General features: G+C 38.6%; 1 protein-coding gene across 17 annotated transcripts in view; it reads left to right on the top strand.

The window, feature by feature from the left end:
* Positions 1-18,853, top strand: part of LOC126268161 (glucose transporter type 1) — a 1,240,707-nt gene that overhangs the window by 1,014,813 nt on the left and 207,041 nt on the right. For all 17 annotated transcript variants that reach the window (XR_007549106.1, XM_049973736.1, XM_049973724.1 and 14 more), the window contains 3 exons: positions 644-768; positions 1,541-1,711; positions 17,177-17,284. Coding sequence is in view for 16 of the 17 variants with exons in the window: in XM_049973736.1 (XP_049829693.1) it covers positions 644-768; positions 1,541-1,711; positions 17,177-17,284 (404 nt within the window). In the remaining variant the exon portion in view is untranslated. The remainder of the gene's footprint in view (positions 1-643; positions 769-1,540; positions 1,712-17,176; positions 17,285-18,853) is intronic.

Here is an 18,853-nt window from a genome sequence, read left to right as displayed (position 1 = left end):
CCCCTCCCCTAAGCCTCCCCTCCCCCTCACCTGTACCCAGCCTTACAATTCTGCACCTTCCCACCAAGTCTCTGCATGTTCCCACAAGGAGGACATTATTTTTTCCTCAGCCTACCTTGCTGTCCCTCCCCTTCCCTGTACCATGCCACCTCCTTACCACCAATACCCACGCCAGATTGCTCCTCCCGTCAGACACAGTTGCAGTCCACAGGTCTATCACAGTGGTTTAGAGAGAGAGAGATAGTGTGTGCACTATTTTGGAGGGAGGACTTTTTTGTCTGAAAGCTTAAATGCGTAGCAGTCGTGTCATTGTGCCTATCTGCAACACTACCTCTTACCCACTGTTCAGTCAGGTTGTTGAGCAGTTACTCAATGGGAAATTAAATACAGTAACAGTGAGATACGGAAAACATTCACATAACACTTTTTTTTTTACTTTGTGGCACAAAATAGAATGGATTTATCAAGATTATAAGCACTGAGGTTCACCAGTGACATAGTAAAGGGTAACATGCAGCTCATTGTAGAGTTTGTCTTATGTAGTTCTTGTAAAACTTGAGAGGACTAAATTGACTGGGCCTGTAAGTTAAATATTTATAGCAGGACATTTGAAGGTGCAAGTACTCACCCCCTTACGTTGCAGGAAAGGTGGTTTGCTCCTCAATAATGTCCTGGGAATAGGTGGAGCCTGCCTCATGGGTTTCACTAAGATAGCCCACTCATACGAGGTGCTGTTCCTTGGCCGGTTCATCATTGGAGTCAACTGCGGTGAGTTGCTGGAGGTCCGCAGTCACTTGTGCATGCGAGACAACTCTGGCACGACACCAACACTATGCATGGAAACTAGCAAATGATGTTGATGCATGTTCTATATGTTATGTGCTGAGATTGTGGAATTGTTTGCTTCTCAATCTTCTCATTCTGTTTACTTAACTAACCCACATTTCCTTCTGTGTACCATTACATATGACATACATAATCTTCCAGCTGACGCTTCACATTCTGTTGAAAGAACTCTTCATTGAACTTGTGCATACTAACTGAATGTTACTCAGTCAACTTCTAATACATCCAAAACCCAATCATGATATTTTTCCTGTTTTTATTCAGCTCTATGGCTGTGCTGGTAATGTTGACAGATGAATTTATCTTGCTTTCCAAAAACATTTTTAGTCTCATTCATCAATAACATCACATTCTATTTGTTAAATCAAAGCACATATAACATTGTAGATACATTTGACCTACTAACCAAAGAATTAATTCTCTGTAAGCAAAGCAGTTGAAATACTGCTGACAAAATGACTGCTTCATCCTAACACTGCAGTAGTTTTGGTGAGCTGCTTCTTAACTGTATTCAGACTAATACTGAGAAAATCACATCTCACTTTCTCAATGATTTTTTACTCTTTGCCACTGTACATAACAATCCCTTGTTTCCTGTAATTTGTTTGTAGTGCATTGTAGTGATTGTGTAATCAAACCAATAATCTCTCACAATTACTACTATTTTCTTATTATTTGGCTTTTATGACTTTAGGTCTGAACACATCACTGGTGCCGATGTACATCTCTGAGATAGCACCTCTGAACCTTCGTGGAGGGCTAGGGACAGTTAACCAGCTTGCTGTCACAGTTGGTCTCCTACTCTCGCAAGTTCTTGGAATAGAGCAGATTCTGGGAACTGATGATGGGTGGCCTGTGCTGCTGGGTATGTGCTTAGTCTTATTGTGTAACATAATTATTTTGTGTGGAATTTGATTTTAACAAAATCTTTAAGAAACAGTTTTAGCTTCTGAATAATGGTTTATGCCTAGCTAATTTAATAACTTATGTAGCTGCACTGTGTGTGTGTGTGTGTGTGTGTGTGTGTGTGTGTGTGTTTCAATAATAGTGCACTGCAGATTCTTTCAGGGTAATGTGAGTGATGACCCCCTCCCCCCCCCCCCCCACCCCACCCCCCTAAGCTGTAATGATTCAACATTTTCTGCTATCATCAATAAAATCCCCTAGTGTATATGTAATATTCACTGATCTCACCTGGTTAATTAGCTGCCAAAAAAAACTCAGCATTTCAGTATAGCCATGTTGTCAACATCATGAATATTTGAGGGCGCATGAATTGAAAAATCTACATCTAAATCTACATCCAAATACATACTCCACAAGCCACCATGTGGTTTATGGAGGTTGGTGTCTTATACTACTACTACTACTACTAGTAGTCATTTTCCTTCCAGTTCCACTCACATATGGAGTGAGGGGAAAATGACTGTATGACTGTCCATTTTCCTCCTTGTGAGCCCTGATTTCTCTTACCTTGTCTTTGCAGTCCTTAAACAAAATTTACATTGGTGGCACTAGGCTCATTCTGGAGCCAGTTGGAGATGCCTATTGTCTAAATTATCTTGATAGAGTTTTGCAAAAAGAATTTAGTCTTTCCTTCAGGGATTCCTGTTTAAGTTCCAGAAATGTCTGTAACACTCGTGTACTGATTGAATCTTCTGGTAACAAACCTAGCAGCATGCTTCTGAATTGCATCAGTGTCCTTCATTGTGACCGGATGGTGATCCCAAACACTTGAACAATACTCTAGAATGGGTCACATAAGTGTTCTATTCACAGACTCCCTTTAGATGAGCTACATTTTCCAAAAAGTCTCCCAATAAGCCAAAATTGACCATCCATCTTGTCTAGTAATGTCATTACATGCTAATTCCATTTCGTATCACTTTGCAGTGTCGTGACTGGGTATTAAACTGATGTGGCATTGTCAAACAGCACTCCATTAATTCTGTATTTGAATACTACAGGATTGTTCTTCCTACTCATCTGCATTAACTTACATTTTTCTCTATTTGGAGCAAACTGCCATTCAGTACACCAAATAAAAATTCTGTCAGTCATCCTTCATCCCTCTACAATAGCTAATATAAAAACGAAAATAATCAATTATTGAAAATAGAATTGTATAGACAAAAAAATCTACTCATAAAGTGGCAGCAGAAAAACACACTTAAAGGTTCGCGAAATGTGTAAGCTTTCAGAGCCAGTGGCTCCTCCTCCTGGCAGGAGGGTTGAAGAGGAAGGAAGAGGGGTGAGGTAAAAAGACTAATGAGGTTTGGGAAAAGGGGTGGAGTTCAGAGAAGTCATCCGGAAACCTGGGTCAGGGGAGAAAAAAAATTGGGAAATTTGTGGTAAGGTCTTAGGGGACCAAACTGCTGAGGTGGTCGGTCCCTAAGCTTCCACACTACTTAATCTAACTGAAACTAACTTATGCTAAGGACAACACACACATCCATGCCCAAGGGAGGACTTGAACCTCCGATGGGGGCAGCTGTGTGAACCATTACAAGGCGCCCTAGACCGCTCAGCTACCCCACACAGTATCAGGGGAGACTTACTAGTTGGGATGAGGAGGAAAGACTGATTGGGACTGCACTGGTTGAGATTTGAAAACCTGGAAGATATGATAATTAGCAAGACAGAGATCATTGACAAATCATGATGCAAGAGTTAATAAGAGCAGAATGCTAAGTGCATTATATGTGTTAGATGTGGGAAGTGGAGAAAAATAGACAGGTCAGAAAATAAAAAATAGAAAACTAAAAGCAAATGAAGGAAAAAATTAGTTATTGAGAATAAATGCTGAGGCTGAAGAAACTGAAGAAAATTAATAATGTAAAATAAGGCCACGGGGGTGGCAAAAACCAAGGACATGTTGTAATGGCAGTTCTCACATGCAGAGTTCAGAGAAACTGGTGTCTGGAGGAAGAAAACAAATGGCACATTTGGTGAAACAGGTGCTGAGGTCATAAGTCATGCTGTAGAGCATGATCTGCAACAGGATATTGTGTGTTGCCAGTATACACCCTCTGTCTATTCCCATTTGTCCTAACTGATCATTTGGTGGGAGTCATATTGGTGTAGAAGGCTGAACAGTGTTTACACAACAGCTGGTACATGGCCTGTATCATTTCACAGATGACGCTCTTTGATAGCAAATGTTCTGCCAGTTTCAGGGCTGGTATACATGGTGGCAGGAGGGTGCGCAAGACAAGTCATACATTAGGGACAGGGGAGCAATAGCGTAGGGAAATGGGTGCAGAAGGACCTTAGGGTTTGATCAAGATGTTATGGAGATTGGGGAGGAGGAACAAAAAGCTATTCTAGGTGTGACACGTAAAATGTTGGACAAAATGGACCTAATTTTACGAAGTCATAGTCTTGTTGAAGTAGAGTATTGATGTTAATAACCTACTTTAACAAAGCTTTGACATCCTTCCAATCTCTTCAACATCCTGGACAGACACTATGAGCCTTCTGCATCCATTTCCTTATCCTGTGGCTCCTACTGCTGTGGCCATTCTCACTGTAAGATTTGGTTCCCTCCTTCGACCACCTATACCAGCCCTGTAACTGGTAAAACATACACTATCTAAGGGAGAGCCAACTGTGAAACAACACACATCATGTACCAGCTGTTCTGTAAGCACTGTTCAACCTTATATATAGGTATGACTAGTGCAAAGTTAATAATTAGGATGAAGAGACATAGACAGATGGTGTTGTATACTGGAAACACATAATATACTTTTTCAGAGCAGACTCTAACACATGACAAGCATGACCTCAGAGGCCATTTCACCACATGTGTCAACTGGATTCTTCCCCCAGACACCACTGCCTCAGAGCTCCACAGGTGGGATCTGACTGACAACATGATCTTGGTTCTCGCCATCCCTTGGCCTTAATTTACATTAATTACTTTCTTCATTTTCTTCAGTCTCAGCATATCTTCTCCATAATTACCCTTTTCTTCATTCCCTTTTAGTTTTCTATATATTCTATCTCCTCACTGGTTAGTTTCCCTCCACCCCTACCTCTACCATATTTAATGCACTTAGCTTTCACTCTTAACAACTCTTGCACCATGCTACTTTTGTCAGTAATCTCTGTCTTGCTTACTATGCTATCTTCTGTCTTTAAGCTCTCAGGTTTTCAAAATCATCTAGTACAATCCTCAACACAGTCTTTCTCCTTGTCCTGTCCAATAAGTCTTCCCTGATGCAGGGTTCTGGGTGACTTTCCCCAAATCTCCCCATTTCCTAAACCTCACGTGACCTTTCCTTCATCTCACTTCCTTCCCTATCAAGCCTTCTGCCAGAATAAGAAGATACTGGCTCCAAAAGCTTCTACACTTGTTTAACCATTACATGTGTTTCCTCCTGCTGCCACTTGGTGAGTAGATTTTTTAACCTATTCAATTATATTATACTTATTCGTTCTAAAGTCACTCAATTGTGACACTTTCCAGTATACTACACCTTCATCAGCAGACTGCTGCTCTCTCTCTCTGCCTGTCAGATTATTAATTTATAAGTAGAACAAGAGTGGTCCTATCACATTTTCCTGTAATGCTCCTGACATACCTTTGTCTCTGAACAGTCACAATTGAGGATAAAATACTAGGTTCTATTACTTATGATGTCTTTGAGCCACTTGCATATCTGGGAACCTATTTCATGTCTCAGACCTATGTTATCAATCTGCAGTGGCAATTGTGTAGAACTTGTTCCTTAAATTATAAATATTCCAACACAGGGAGCAGAAAATGCTGGAAGATAAAACAAAATTCTTCCTTGAGATGTGGTGCTGAGTGTTTGACAGGCACAGTGAAGATTGAAACAGTTGCTTGCTGAACTTTATTAATAAAAGAGTGTAAATAATCGGGCCTTCGCTAATATACTGAATAGTGTGTGTGTCGGGGCTCAAATTACATAACACAGAAATTCATAAAGGAAAAAAAGAGAGAGAGAATACCTCATTAGCTACTCCTACAATTTATTGGAATACTTTAATTCAAGCATGTAAATTCCATTCAACTGTAACATTAGAATTAGATATATCATGACTTTGCCAGTATATGGATAGCTGATAGTGGTCTGCGTGAGATTAGATAAATGCTTTGTTCCTAGTATTAGATTAAAGCAGTGCGTGAGTAGTGTAGGAGGAAGAGCAGTGTTTTTCCTCTTTATTAAAGCAGCCGTTTTCTTTCCCCATACAATAAAAATAATAATATAAAAGTAGTTACCATAACTTATCAGTTTGAGTAATTAATGTTAGTCATTTGTTGTTGTTATACTTTATAACAGTGGGTGGCAATGGTTGCTACTGCCTGTTAATGTATTACATACCTTGATACACTTCCTGAAGGGTCTCCTCCATGATGGAATTTGTGAAATACAGTGTGTGAGTGAGTGAATTAATGACCAGAAAGTGTGGGAACGAAAAATTAGTATATGTGTTAATGAAACACAGTTGATCCACCTTCAGCTGTTAGATAACGTACTGTTCCCCTTAATGCAGATAAAATTCAAGGAAAAACTGAAGATTTAGTTGAGAAAATTTGAAAATAGTACTTTAGTTCTAATAAGTCAAAAATGAGTAATAAATAACAGTGTGGCTTGGTTTCATCATGAGTAAGGGTTGGATTTTAAATCCAAGGTTCCAGGATTCAATCCCCACTAATCAGTTTAGCTATTTTTGTGTCCCATGGCACCAAATTACAACCTCTCACTATGATGTGGAGAGAGCCAGTTTTACAAAAATTATAATACACTTTAAAAACCATGAATACCAAATGAAAAATGGTATGCTGCAGTGACCACAAAGACTCACACGAGTTAGTTGATCTTTGTACAACACTCTTGGTACCTCTAGTTTCCATGGTTTCTTTATAAGCATTTCCTCCTCAAATCATGATTGGTCAGAGTTGAAAAGAAATTCTTTACTGAATGATGGGTTAAGTTTGTGTATCTCGTGCACACATTTTTGGGCTGATTCAATATTTTGCAGTGCATCATCAAATTGGCATATTGTTTGAAATTTTGTTATCATATGTCTTCCAGTACTGTAGCACTTTTTGAAATTGCGCATCCTTCCACACATTCCCTTGAAATCACTGTGATGTATGTCGCATGCAATTTGATGTGCATAGCATAGTAGGTCACTATCTTGCACGTACTGCAAATTGTATCAAGCATCCTTGAAATATGCATATACCAGCTTTTGTAACAAGTGTGCCTTATCCTCCCTTGAATATCTGTAGTTTTTCTTATGCACTATGTGGGGTCCTGCCCACTCGTCTCGTATAGGGTGCCTAAAGGCTGCAGCATTCTTGGAATGATATACAACAATTCAAGCAAATCACATTAATAGTTTTATTGTAAATAAGAAAATTGAGAATACTTAACTTTTGAATTTACAACAAGTGTTGCAAGCGATGGGCAACATGTAAATAGTAATGTTCTTCGCTATACACAATGTCCAAAGAAGCAATGGTACACATCACTAATAACTGTTCTGTGAGTGCTGATCTACAGCGGTGCTTATACTGTTTTGCCGAGGCTGGCAGGAGTGGCGCTTATACTCACTCCTTGTAGAGGCTGCTCCTGTCATGGTGTGGTCTTAATCGGCGCAACTTTGGCTAACATCATCTCACTGCCTTCTTGTCTCTTCTGCTGTGTTCTTCATTTTTGTTCCGACACTTGTGGTCATGCCAGAACACACTACAGTCATATTGCTGCAGACTTGAAATCTGTTAATATTTTTTTTTACTATGATGCAGATGATTTTCCACATACATTATTATGTTCAGTACCTGCTTCTTGGATGACGATCGTCCTTTGCTGTGTTACACTGGACATGGGATTTGTGGTTCCCTGTCTGACAAGGATGATGAACCACTTGGCTTGACACCTGTTTCAATACACCCTCACTTGTTAAGCATGTTTCGTCATCATTGTACTACTCGTGTACATTGTCTGCATAGTCGAACATACGACACCATACATTTCATTGACTCATTTTGCAGGAACGCCAAAATTCCACCTGCCACTTCTTCCTCACTCTGCAAATTTCCTTGAGTTTCTTTGTGATGAAATTTCAAGTTTGGTAACTGTTATTACAGATATAATGCAATTTTTGCTTTGTTTATCATTAGCATTACTGGTCTTTGTATCAACACCACTAGCACTGTAGCACTTTTGTGAGTTACATGTTGACTAAGCAGTTCAACTATGCTCTGTAGCTTCATGCTGTGCTCACTATTGAATACCCCCAGTCCCATCCCCTGTTGCAATTAGCAGTCAATATCATGGTAGAATGGTGGACAGTATGCGGGATATCGAATGCCATAATTATAATCGTCACACTTGAGGAGTTGCTTGTTCAAAGAAAAGAAAATTGTTCCAGAAATAAGTGTTTACAATGCAATACAGTTGTTCGGTAGTTTACTTAAAAGTGAGAAACAACTGAATATGGACATTACAAAACAATTGCTGTGCCATCAATAAGAATAGTAGCCTAAAAAAAGGGAATCTGATGAAAATTAAGTGGCCAATATTAAAAGAAGAACAGTTCAAGAAATAAGAGCCCCAAAAAGAAAGAATGGCTATAGAAAAGACAAAAGAAAAACCTGAAGTTTTACATGTTGAAATCCCAAGTTTACCTAAGAAACTTAAACACTGAATCTTTCATTCCGTAGTTTAACATTCGACATAAATTTTGTACCTTTAAAATTGTTATAATGTGTTAAGGAAAAGTGTAAGTTTTCACTACATTACTATGTTAAAACAATTTGTATTTTAATTGATGTGATGATAAATATATCTGAAAATAGCATACCACATCCTGTGTGAGAGTTTAATGTTTCCATAGCATTTGATGAATGGTACACAGCAAGCCATACATAGTTACATTATTCATGCTGACATGCAGTTTAAGTAATATGAGAATTTTTTCATTCAGCATTCATTTCAACTAGCTTTCAGGTTCACAAAAAAAGTGTTTTGTCATTCTTGCCACACACATTTTAGAGAGGTAATGAAAAGGTCTTGAATTTGATCCCGTGAAAATCTGTAGACACCCTGTATGGCCATCATGCTGGGGCAAAGTGATGTCAGTTCATTGTCTAAGCGGGTCACTAACAATTACTTACCTCCTGTTTCTAGCCTTATTTAATGAGTTATTAACTTTAGTAACCATACGTGTTATAATGTGTGATCACCAAACCATGTGTCTATTCAAATGCTGTCGATAAGGTCAGACATATTTGCACCTACAAGGTGTAAAATATTTCTGTCACATGTGCATCGTTGAATTAGCTGCTCAAGACAGTTTTCAGAAAAAGTATTCAAAAGTAATTTACAAGACTGTCTGACTGTACCTTTGCAGTGCATCCGTAGATATTCCAGTCTGTACTCAGTATGTGTGGGGATCTCCAACTAATATTTCCACACTACTGGCTGTAAACTTCCTTTGATTTACTAAAACTGTCACAACAGAATCAGTGGCCTAGTAAAAAATCCAACAATTAACTTTATTTCATCCAGACCTACTATACACCACCAGATAATTTCACTGTCCCAATCAAATTTGACCTCAATAGAGAGAATATTTGTCAACTGCAATGAACACTTCCCCTCCCACAGCTTCTAATCTTTCTTCCCAATATACTTTCCATGACTTACTATGTAGCTCAGTGCTATTTAGCAAGTCTTGGAACATACAGTAGAACTTACTGGAATGACACTCCAGCTATGGGAAACTGTTGCCATTGTAGAACTGTTGCAAACTGAACCACATACAATTGCACTAAGACTTGATTTGCATGATAGTGTGCCATGTGACACTGGGAAGGCACTTTAGGTGAATGGAGCTAGATCTACTTGAAGGTTGTGGCTGAGCGGTTCTAGGCACTTCAATCTGAAACCACGCGGCTGCTATGGTGGCAGGTTTGAATCCTGCCTCTGGCATTGATGTGTGTGATGTCCTTAGGTTAGTTAGGTTTAAGTAATTCTAAGTCTAGGGGACTGATGACCTCGTCCCATAGTGCTTGGAGCCATTTTTGAAGGTATGTTGTGTGTTGTGGAGCCTCTGGAGGAAAACTATATGCTGGATGTTTTGTCAAGAGAAGTATTGTACACCTACAAGAGAGGTATGGCAGAAGAGAGATACCTGTAAATATAGGTAATTTTGCTCCCGAAGTAATGAAGTTAAGAAAGGGAATGTTAATCAAGAGTTCAGACATTCCAGACAAGGATGAGTGGTGCCTGAGGAGTGTGAACCACAAGTGGCTGCAAGCTGGCTATAAGACTGTGATATGTAGGAGAGTGGAGCATAGAGAGAGAGAGAGAGAGAGAGAGAGAGAGAGAGAGAGAGAGAGAGAGAGAGAGAGAGAGAGAGAGTGGATGAAAGAATTACTGTTGGAATCTGAGATTTTATTTTTACTGTGGTGTCTGTTGCCAGTAACACTCATGATCCAGTGTGAAATACGAGCCGGGGATGAAGCACCAGTGCATTCCTAAGTATTTACAACTGATCACAGAAATTGTATTAACCAGCAATTATGTGACTGGATAATAGAAGAGAGTGATAGTTAATACGGTGCAGGAATTGTGGTCGTACCAACGAGACTGCGGATGGATCTAGACGACACAAGTCCTGCTGTGATTACCATCACCTTAAGAGCAAGACCATAATAGGTGGATCCTTTTACCGACCTTCTAATTCAGATGATACAGTTACTGAGAGGTTCAAAGAAAACTTGAGTTTGATTTCAGACACACACACTACTCATATGATGATAGTTAGTGATGACTTTAATTTACCCTCGATATGTTGGCGAAAATACATGTGTAATTCCGGAGGTACACATAAAACATCATCCAAAATTGTTCTAAATGCATTCCCTGAAAATTACTTTGAGCAGTTAGTTTGAGCCCACGTGAATAGTAAATAGTTGTGAAAACACACTTGACCTCTTAGCAGCAAATAATCCTGAGTTAATAAAGAGCATCAAAACTGATTAAGGAATTAGTGAACACAGAGTTGTCGTACCGAGATTGAATATTGTAATCCCCAAATCTCCAAAACATAATCAAAAAATATACCTATTTCAAAAAGCAGATAAAATTCACTTGATGCTTTCCTGAGAGACTATCTCCACTCGTTCCAAATTAATAAGGTAAGTGTAGACCAGATGTGGCTTGGATTTAAAGAAATAGTATCAGCAGCAATTGAGAGATTTATACCAAATAAATTAACAAACAATGGAGCTGATCCTCCTTGGTACACAAAATGGGTTAGAACACTGTTGTAGAAACAATGAACAAACATGCCAAATCTAAACAGACGCAAAATTCCCAAGATTGGCGATCTTTTACAGAAGCTTGAAATTTCAATGTGAGATGCCTGTAACAGTTTCCACAATTAAACTTTGTCTCTAAACCTGGCAGAAAATCCAAAGAGATTCTGGTTGTATGTGAAGTATGTTAGCACAAGAAACAGTCAATGCCTTCCCTGCATGATAGCAAAGGAGATACTATCGAAGTCAGTGCTGACAAAGCAGAGTTACTGAACACAGCCTTCCGAAATGCCTTCACAAAAGAAGATGAAGTAAATATTCCAGAATTCGAATCGAGAACAGCTGCCAACATGAGTATTGTAGAAGTAAATATCATCAGCTCCTCCTTTCACGTATTTTGTGTACAAAAATGGATTGATAATTCATAATTCTGAGTTTAACATGTCGATTGCTGTATTTACATGGTACTTGATTAAACATAACACTCTAACTTTTGACGTTGCAGATCATGTAAACAGACAGGAGGTTCGTTAACTTTGTTTAATAGTCCTCTAACGTTCTGATGAATGAGAGTAAATTTACTCAGACAAGTTTGTTGTTTGTATGACAGTTCATTTATCTGGACCCTATTTAAAGTAATCTGCCTGTGTAAGGTATTTAGCCCAATAAACGGCTTTTCTATCACACCTATTATCAAAGGATTCCTCCCGTTGGTGATGCTGCCTCACCATCATGGCATGAGGCTGCAGAAGGCAATGAACATCACTGCATTAAAGGCACATAAGGTGTAGTCACAGAACATCTGGCATGTAATTAAAAAAGCACTGTAATTATCTCTCCATTGGCAAAATATTCTGGATTAGTCCCCTGTTTGGGTCTTCAGAAGGGGACTGCCAAGGCAAAGTTTACTATGAAAAATTATTGAATAATGAACATAAGGATCACATTCTAAGAGTCGGAATATATAATCTGAATGTGGTAGGGAAGCTAGAAAATATGAGAACTGAAATGTGAAGCCTCAGTATAGATATAGTAGAGGTGACTGATGTGAAATGGAAAGAAAATGAGGATTTTTCATCAGACAAATATAGGGTAATATTATTAGCAGCATAAAATGGTATAAATGATACATTGTGAGTTTATTACCTACCCTTGTTGTGGCAACAGTTGGTATAGTAAAATGTACTATAAATTTGTGCACTTAGTGACTAATGTAAAAAATGGAGGCTTGTAAGTTACAAATGCTGCAACTGATAATTTTTATGTACTCGACATGAAGGAATCTTCCTTTGATCTGATGTAGTCATATTTGTGACTTGAAGAAAATCAGTTGATTGAAACTGGCTCTTGACAAACAAGCACGCATTACATCAACTTTTGATGGTTTTATGATGCTGTTCTTTAAGCAAAGTGTACATCTTTCACTTCTTTTCTCAGTACACACTCCTCTCTATAGAACATACAGAATATATTTCATATGATGTGGTGTTGTTCTTTGATGATTCGAAACACAATTATATGTAGTGATTGTCACATTACTGGGTCTGATCACTTGCAATTTTATAAGCTGTCAGATGTACATCCACTTTTCATATAATCATAGTCATACTTGGCTATGGAACGAAAGAAACCTGTCGTACGGAAGATGAGTCCTGCTTCATAGGTTTCAGCATGATTCTTTGTGGATGTGTATTTGAGAGGAAGCTCTTACTTTTACAGCAACACTGTCCTGCTGTTGTTTACTTACTAGGAGGAGTTGAATGAATAGTAGTACATGACAGAAAGCAATAAGAAACCAATTAGTGAAGGGGGGTTGTTCAGAGAGGATTGACCAGTCAACTTTCACAAATATCAGTGAAATAAGACTTTAATTGTTGTTTAGACTGTGTGAATTCCAAATTCCCTGCCATTTGGTTGCCCTGTATGCTGATAAAATCTTAGTTATTTATAGAAAAGTAATTTAATTTTCAGACAATATGGAATTCGTTTTAAGTATAAAAGGATAATACATTTTATTTTTATGAAGCCAGACCAGTCCTAAGTGTGGACAGATTGATACAAGAATCCAGAGTTAGGAGAAGAGTAAGTCAGTGATAGACATTGTCATCAGTAAAAACTCTACTCACCAAGTGACAGCACCACACACACACACACACACACACACACACACACACACACACACACAAAAGAGAGGGTTGTAATTAGGGAAGCTTTTGCAGCCTTTGGCTCCTTATTCAGGCAGAAAGGTTGTAGGGGAAGCAGGAGGGGTGAAGGAAAATGACTGAAGAGGTCTAAGAAAAGGGGTAGATTTCAGGAAAGTCACCCAGAACCTTGGGTTAGGGGAGACTTACCACATGGGATGAGAAGAAAAGTCATTGTTGGGGACTGCATTGGACAAGATTTGAAAACCAGAGAGCTTAAAGGTGGAAGACCAGGTAATATGCAAGACACAGATTACTGATCAAACATCATGCATGAGTCAATAAAAGTGAAAAGCTAACTGCATTGTACATAACAGAGGTGGGAGATGGGCCACAAAAATAGACGGGTAACACAATGAAAGATCTAGAAAACTAAAATGAAGTGAAGAAAAGAGTAGGTACTGTGAAGAAATGCTGAGATGGAAGAAATTAACATAAATTAAGGCCAAGTGGGTGGTGAGAACCAAGGACATGTTGTGGTTCTAGTTCTCACCTGCGGAGTTTTGAGAAACTGGTGTCTGGGGGTAGGATCCAGATGGTGTGTGTGAAGAAACAGGCACTGAAGTCACAATTGTCTCATTGTAGAGCACACTCTGCAACAGGGTATTGTGTGATGCCACTACACACCCTCTGTGTATGCCCATTTATCCTAATTTATAATTTAGTGGTAGTCATGCTGATGTAAAAGGCCAAACAGTGTTTACATAACAGCTGGTATATGGCATGTCTTCTCACAGATGGCTGTCTCTTTGATGGTATATGTTCTGCCAGTTACGGAGTTGCTGTAGATGGAGGTAGGAGGGTGCATAGGACAAGTCCTGCAGTGGGGATGGCCACAGGGGTAGGAGCCATAGGATAGGGAGATGGATGCAGGAGGAGCATAAGGTCTGACAAGAATATTGCAGAGATTGGGAGGGTGACGTAAAGCTTTTTAGGTGTGGTGGACAAGATTTTAGACAGGAAGTCACGGCTCTGTTGAAGTAGCTAATTAATACATTCCAGACCATGAGAATACTGATTTGCTTGTGATGTGCTCAGAAGTTATTTTTTTGAGGGATCAGCAGTACCAGGATTGATACTGATCCCTGTGACCGTCCCTGCTGCAAGACTTGCCCTATGTGCCTTCCTACAACTGCCTATAGCAGCTCTGTAACTGGTGAAATACATACTATCAAAGAGAGCCACTTGTAAAACAACACATCCTATACTGGCTGTTACATAAACACTGTACGGTCCTTCATGTCAGCATGACTACCACCAAATTGTCAATTAGGATGAATGGGCGTAGGCAGAGGGTGTATACTAGCAACATGCAATATCCTGTTGCAGACAAATGCCCATTTCACCACATGCACCACCTGGATTTTTCCCACAGACATCAGTTTCTCAGAACGCTACAGGTGGGAATTAGCACTACAACATGTGCTTGGTTCCTGCCATCCACTTGGCCTCAATTTAAATTGATTTCTTCTGTCTCAGCCTTTCTTCACAGTACCTACTCTTTTCTTCACTCTGTTTTAGTTTTCTGAATGTTTCATTGTGTTACATACAATGCAATTAGCTTTTCACTCTTATTAACTCATGTGTTACGTTTAAGCAGTAGTCTCTGTTGCATAGTACCCTGTCTTCCACCTTTAAGCTCTCAGGTTTTCAAATCTCATCTGATGCAGTCCTCAGCAATCAGTCTTTCCTTCTCATCCCATCCGGTAAATCTCCCCTGACCTGCGGTTCTGGGTGACTTTCCCGAAATCTACCTCTTTCCCTAAATGTCTCCAGTCCTTTTCCTTTACCCCTCTTTCTTCCCCTTCAACCCTTCTGCCTGGAGGAGGAGTCACTGGCTCCAAAAGCTTGCCTAATTACAACCCTCTTTTATGTGTGTGTTCTGCCGCCACTTGGTGAGAAGAATTTTTTATCTATCCAGTTAAATTATTTTATCAAAAATTGATTGTATTCATTGTTACATTGTCGTCAATGATGTTTAATTTGTATATTCCCCAATGAATGGAGTAACAGACTATCTCAACATGCAGTAATTTGTCAAGGACAGAAAACAAACACCATATGGTTCCTTTATGACATATTAGTGCTTGCTGAAAGTGAATTAGAATTGTCATTTGCTGAATGACATGGAAATGTCTCTAGCTGACAGTTGTAATATGTGATAAAGAAAAAGAAAACTGAGGTAATGGTGTGGAAATTCGGGATGATAGATGTAGAACTTGGACACAAGATGCTTGAAGAAGTGGATGAATTTTGATATCTAAAAACTAGAGAATAATGTTAAAGATACAAGAAACACGTTGTGGTAAGGCTTACAAAAGACAAAAGAATCTTTTATGAGAAGAAACAAACACTAACATTCAAGTAAAAAAGTTAATGATTTGTAATGTTTGTTCACAGCTTTGTGTAGGTGAGAAGTATGAATAATGGAGTAAGGTGCAGCTGAAATGATCATAAGCCATGAAAATGTGGTATTGCAGGGGACTATTGAAGATTGGCAGACATACTGATCAATTTAATTCACAGTTGCGAATAAGGACTACTATTAGTTGTAGAATGGGGCAGATTGGTACTCGAACCTGAGTTTCCCACTTATCACGAGCATTCGCCTTACCATTTTGCTATCCGTGCATGTCTCATGGTCAGACTCAAACTTCCATATGTCATCAGCCATGCATCTACAACCTGAACTCGTACATCCATTATGTATATTCTCATACAGGTCAGACGTTGTACTTGAAAGTCGCTTACCCGGGATCGGCAAATGAATTTGATTTTGCAGTGCCTGTGTTGTTCTGATTATGATGCGAAGTTCCTTTGGACATTCATGGATATGGAAGTTTGGATCTCACTGTTAGTCATGCACGGGTAGCCAAATGATAATGGGATTGCCTGTGATAAGCAGGAAATCCGGGTTCGAGTCTTGATCTGGCACAAATCTTCATCATTGTCATTCCATTCCACAGCTGAGGGTAGTCCTTATTCACAATTGCAAATTCGTTTGATATGTTTCATAATGGTTGTACCAAAGGAGCTTTAATCATAATCAGAATAACACATGTACTGCAATACCGTATATTGATCAATGTCCTGCAGTGAGTCAATGATTAAGAAAACAGTGGAAAGGAAATATAGTAAGTATGATTTCATTTTACGATGTGTCATTGCTGAAAACTATGGGTGGAGAAAGGAAAGGGGTGCAGGGGCAGGCTTGACATTATATAGATCGTTGATAATGTGAGATGCAATAGTTATGCTGAAATGAAGACAGCCAGCAGACAACCAAAATAGTTAAGTGCATCAAAAAAGTCTTAGGTTTTGTAACTGAAAGAACATACTCTGCAGTGAATATTTGGACAAGGGAGTGTAAGTCACAAGTAGCTTTCTTTTTTTGTTGTTGCAAAGATTAATAGTGCAATTAACAACAATTAACCTTGTAGAGAAGGAAAAAAATGAAATTCTGGCAACTGAGCTATGTAGGTTCTTAGACTAAGTATCCTTGTTGGGCTATATTTTGCAGAATAAATACTTTATCATTATTTATTGTGTGATTCTTCATCGCCTGATCTCCTCTCTGCTTGCCATTCTAATTAACACCTACCTCATCTCCCTGCTCTTGGTTCTGCTCTCTTCCCCCCCCCCCCCCCTCCCCCCATCTCACATTTGCATGTATGTGCTTTCTTTCTTTCTTTCTTTCTTTCTTTGTGTGTGTGTGTGTGTGTGTGTGTGTGTGTGTGTGTGTGTGTGTGTGTGTGTGTGTGTGTTCTATATGAACAGACAAATAATTAAACGCTCAGTGATTTTTTTTTTTTTTTTTTTTTAACAGGTCTTGCAGTCTGCCCTGCTGTCCTACAGTTAATTTTACTACCAGTCTGTCCAGAATCGCCTAGATACTTGCTCATAACAAAACAGTGGGAAGAAGAGGCAAGAAAAGGTATATGTTTTTCTTTATGAAACATATTACTCAAAGCAAAAATTTCATTGTCTGGTTATATAAATAGTCTGTTTCCCTGTATCATATGGTGAATCTCCTTTCTTTTGACCACCATAATAGAAATATGCTGCCATGTCAACATTTTTGGATAGGAAGTTTACCAGTGGTAAGGAAAATGTCTGACTAGGACTAGAAAAAAAAACTAATCAAATGTGTATAATATAATGATAATTAACAGGAAGAAATAAAGAAAATATGAAGAAAGGTGGAACAGAATGTTGTGACTCTCAAAAGTGTTTTTCAGAAAGATGAAACTGCCACATAGTAACTTATTGAAAAAATTGCAAACATGTGTTCATTGAAGAAAATTGAGATAAGTCTGAATACAAGACACTTAAAAACATGCGCGTGCACACACTCACACACTCACTCACACACTCACACTCACACACTCGCACTCAAACTTAATGCTTGAAGAAAATTTTATCTTTCATAAAATAATGCTGTTGAGTCAAAGAACTAGTGTCTCATTAGAAATATGTTCACGAAAACAAGGTACTAGAGTTCTTCCTACAAGAGTAACAAAGCTGATTTGTGATTGATAAGGAACCCAAGGAAAGCTCTCACAAAAATTATAAAAATAGAATGCACATTCTATTGGCAGTGTGACTGAATAAAATCTTCTCAGATTTCCACCTGCATTAAGTCTCTAAAGTTCAAAGACTCTGACAAGGCTGGTCACCCAAGATACTTACTAAGTATTATAAAAGCAGCATGAAACTATAGCTTGTGCCAGTTTAAGTTAACTACAGTACCTTCTGACAATGAAATTGATAAGACAGATTTGTCCTTTGCTAAGGAGAACTTCAGGAAATATTGGCTTAACAATTTAGAAAGCTTTTTCCAAGCAAGGAAAGCAAAATAATACAGGAAGTGAAGCAAGCATAGTGGCAGTTACCAGGTCAGCTTAAATCCTCTAACATTCTGTTAAGAGAATTATTTTCATCAAACTTTACTTGACAGTAAAACCCCTGGGTGGAATACAAATAAAGCAAGAAATCAAAGTAATTCCTCATCTTATAGTGGAGGCAGCTGTGAGGAATAAACATAACTTGGATTTGCATAGTATGTCTTTATAAGAATAACCAGATCGTAACCTATTATTTAGATAATTTGAAAAATAATTTGCATGGTACTTAACCAAGAAATGCAACAAGGAGGTAATCATACGTCATGCTCATGGTTTTTGAGGTGTCTGTAAGTGAGTAATGTAATTAAAAACTATTTAAAAAATTGTGCTGTACACAGTATTTAGAGCCATCTTTTGTAGACAATGTACTCAATGTTCATTCTATTTGATATTAAAAAGCAAGCCAGGTATATTTTCTTATGTGAGAGACCTTTCTTTGTATTGGTGGCCAACCACTTGAGGAGTGTGACTCTCTGAGACTTGGTTACTTTTGAAAGAAGCTTCTCCTGAGTATTGGCAAGGTAAGAAATTGACAAGCAAGCACCCCCCCCCCCCCTCCCCATCACACCCCATTTTTTTATTTATTTTTTAAGCATAAT

The sequence above is a fragment of the Schistocerca gregaria genome, chromosome 4 (genome assembly GCF_023897955.1).
Source record: "Schistocerca gregaria isolate iqSchGreg1 chromosome 4, iqSchGreg1.2, whole genome shotgun sequence".
NCBI classification, from domain to species: domain Eukaryota; kingdom Metazoa; phylum Arthropoda; class Insecta; order Orthoptera; family Acrididae; genus Schistocerca; species Schistocerca gregaria.
This window is presented reverse-complemented; position numbering and strand designations above follow the sequence as displayed.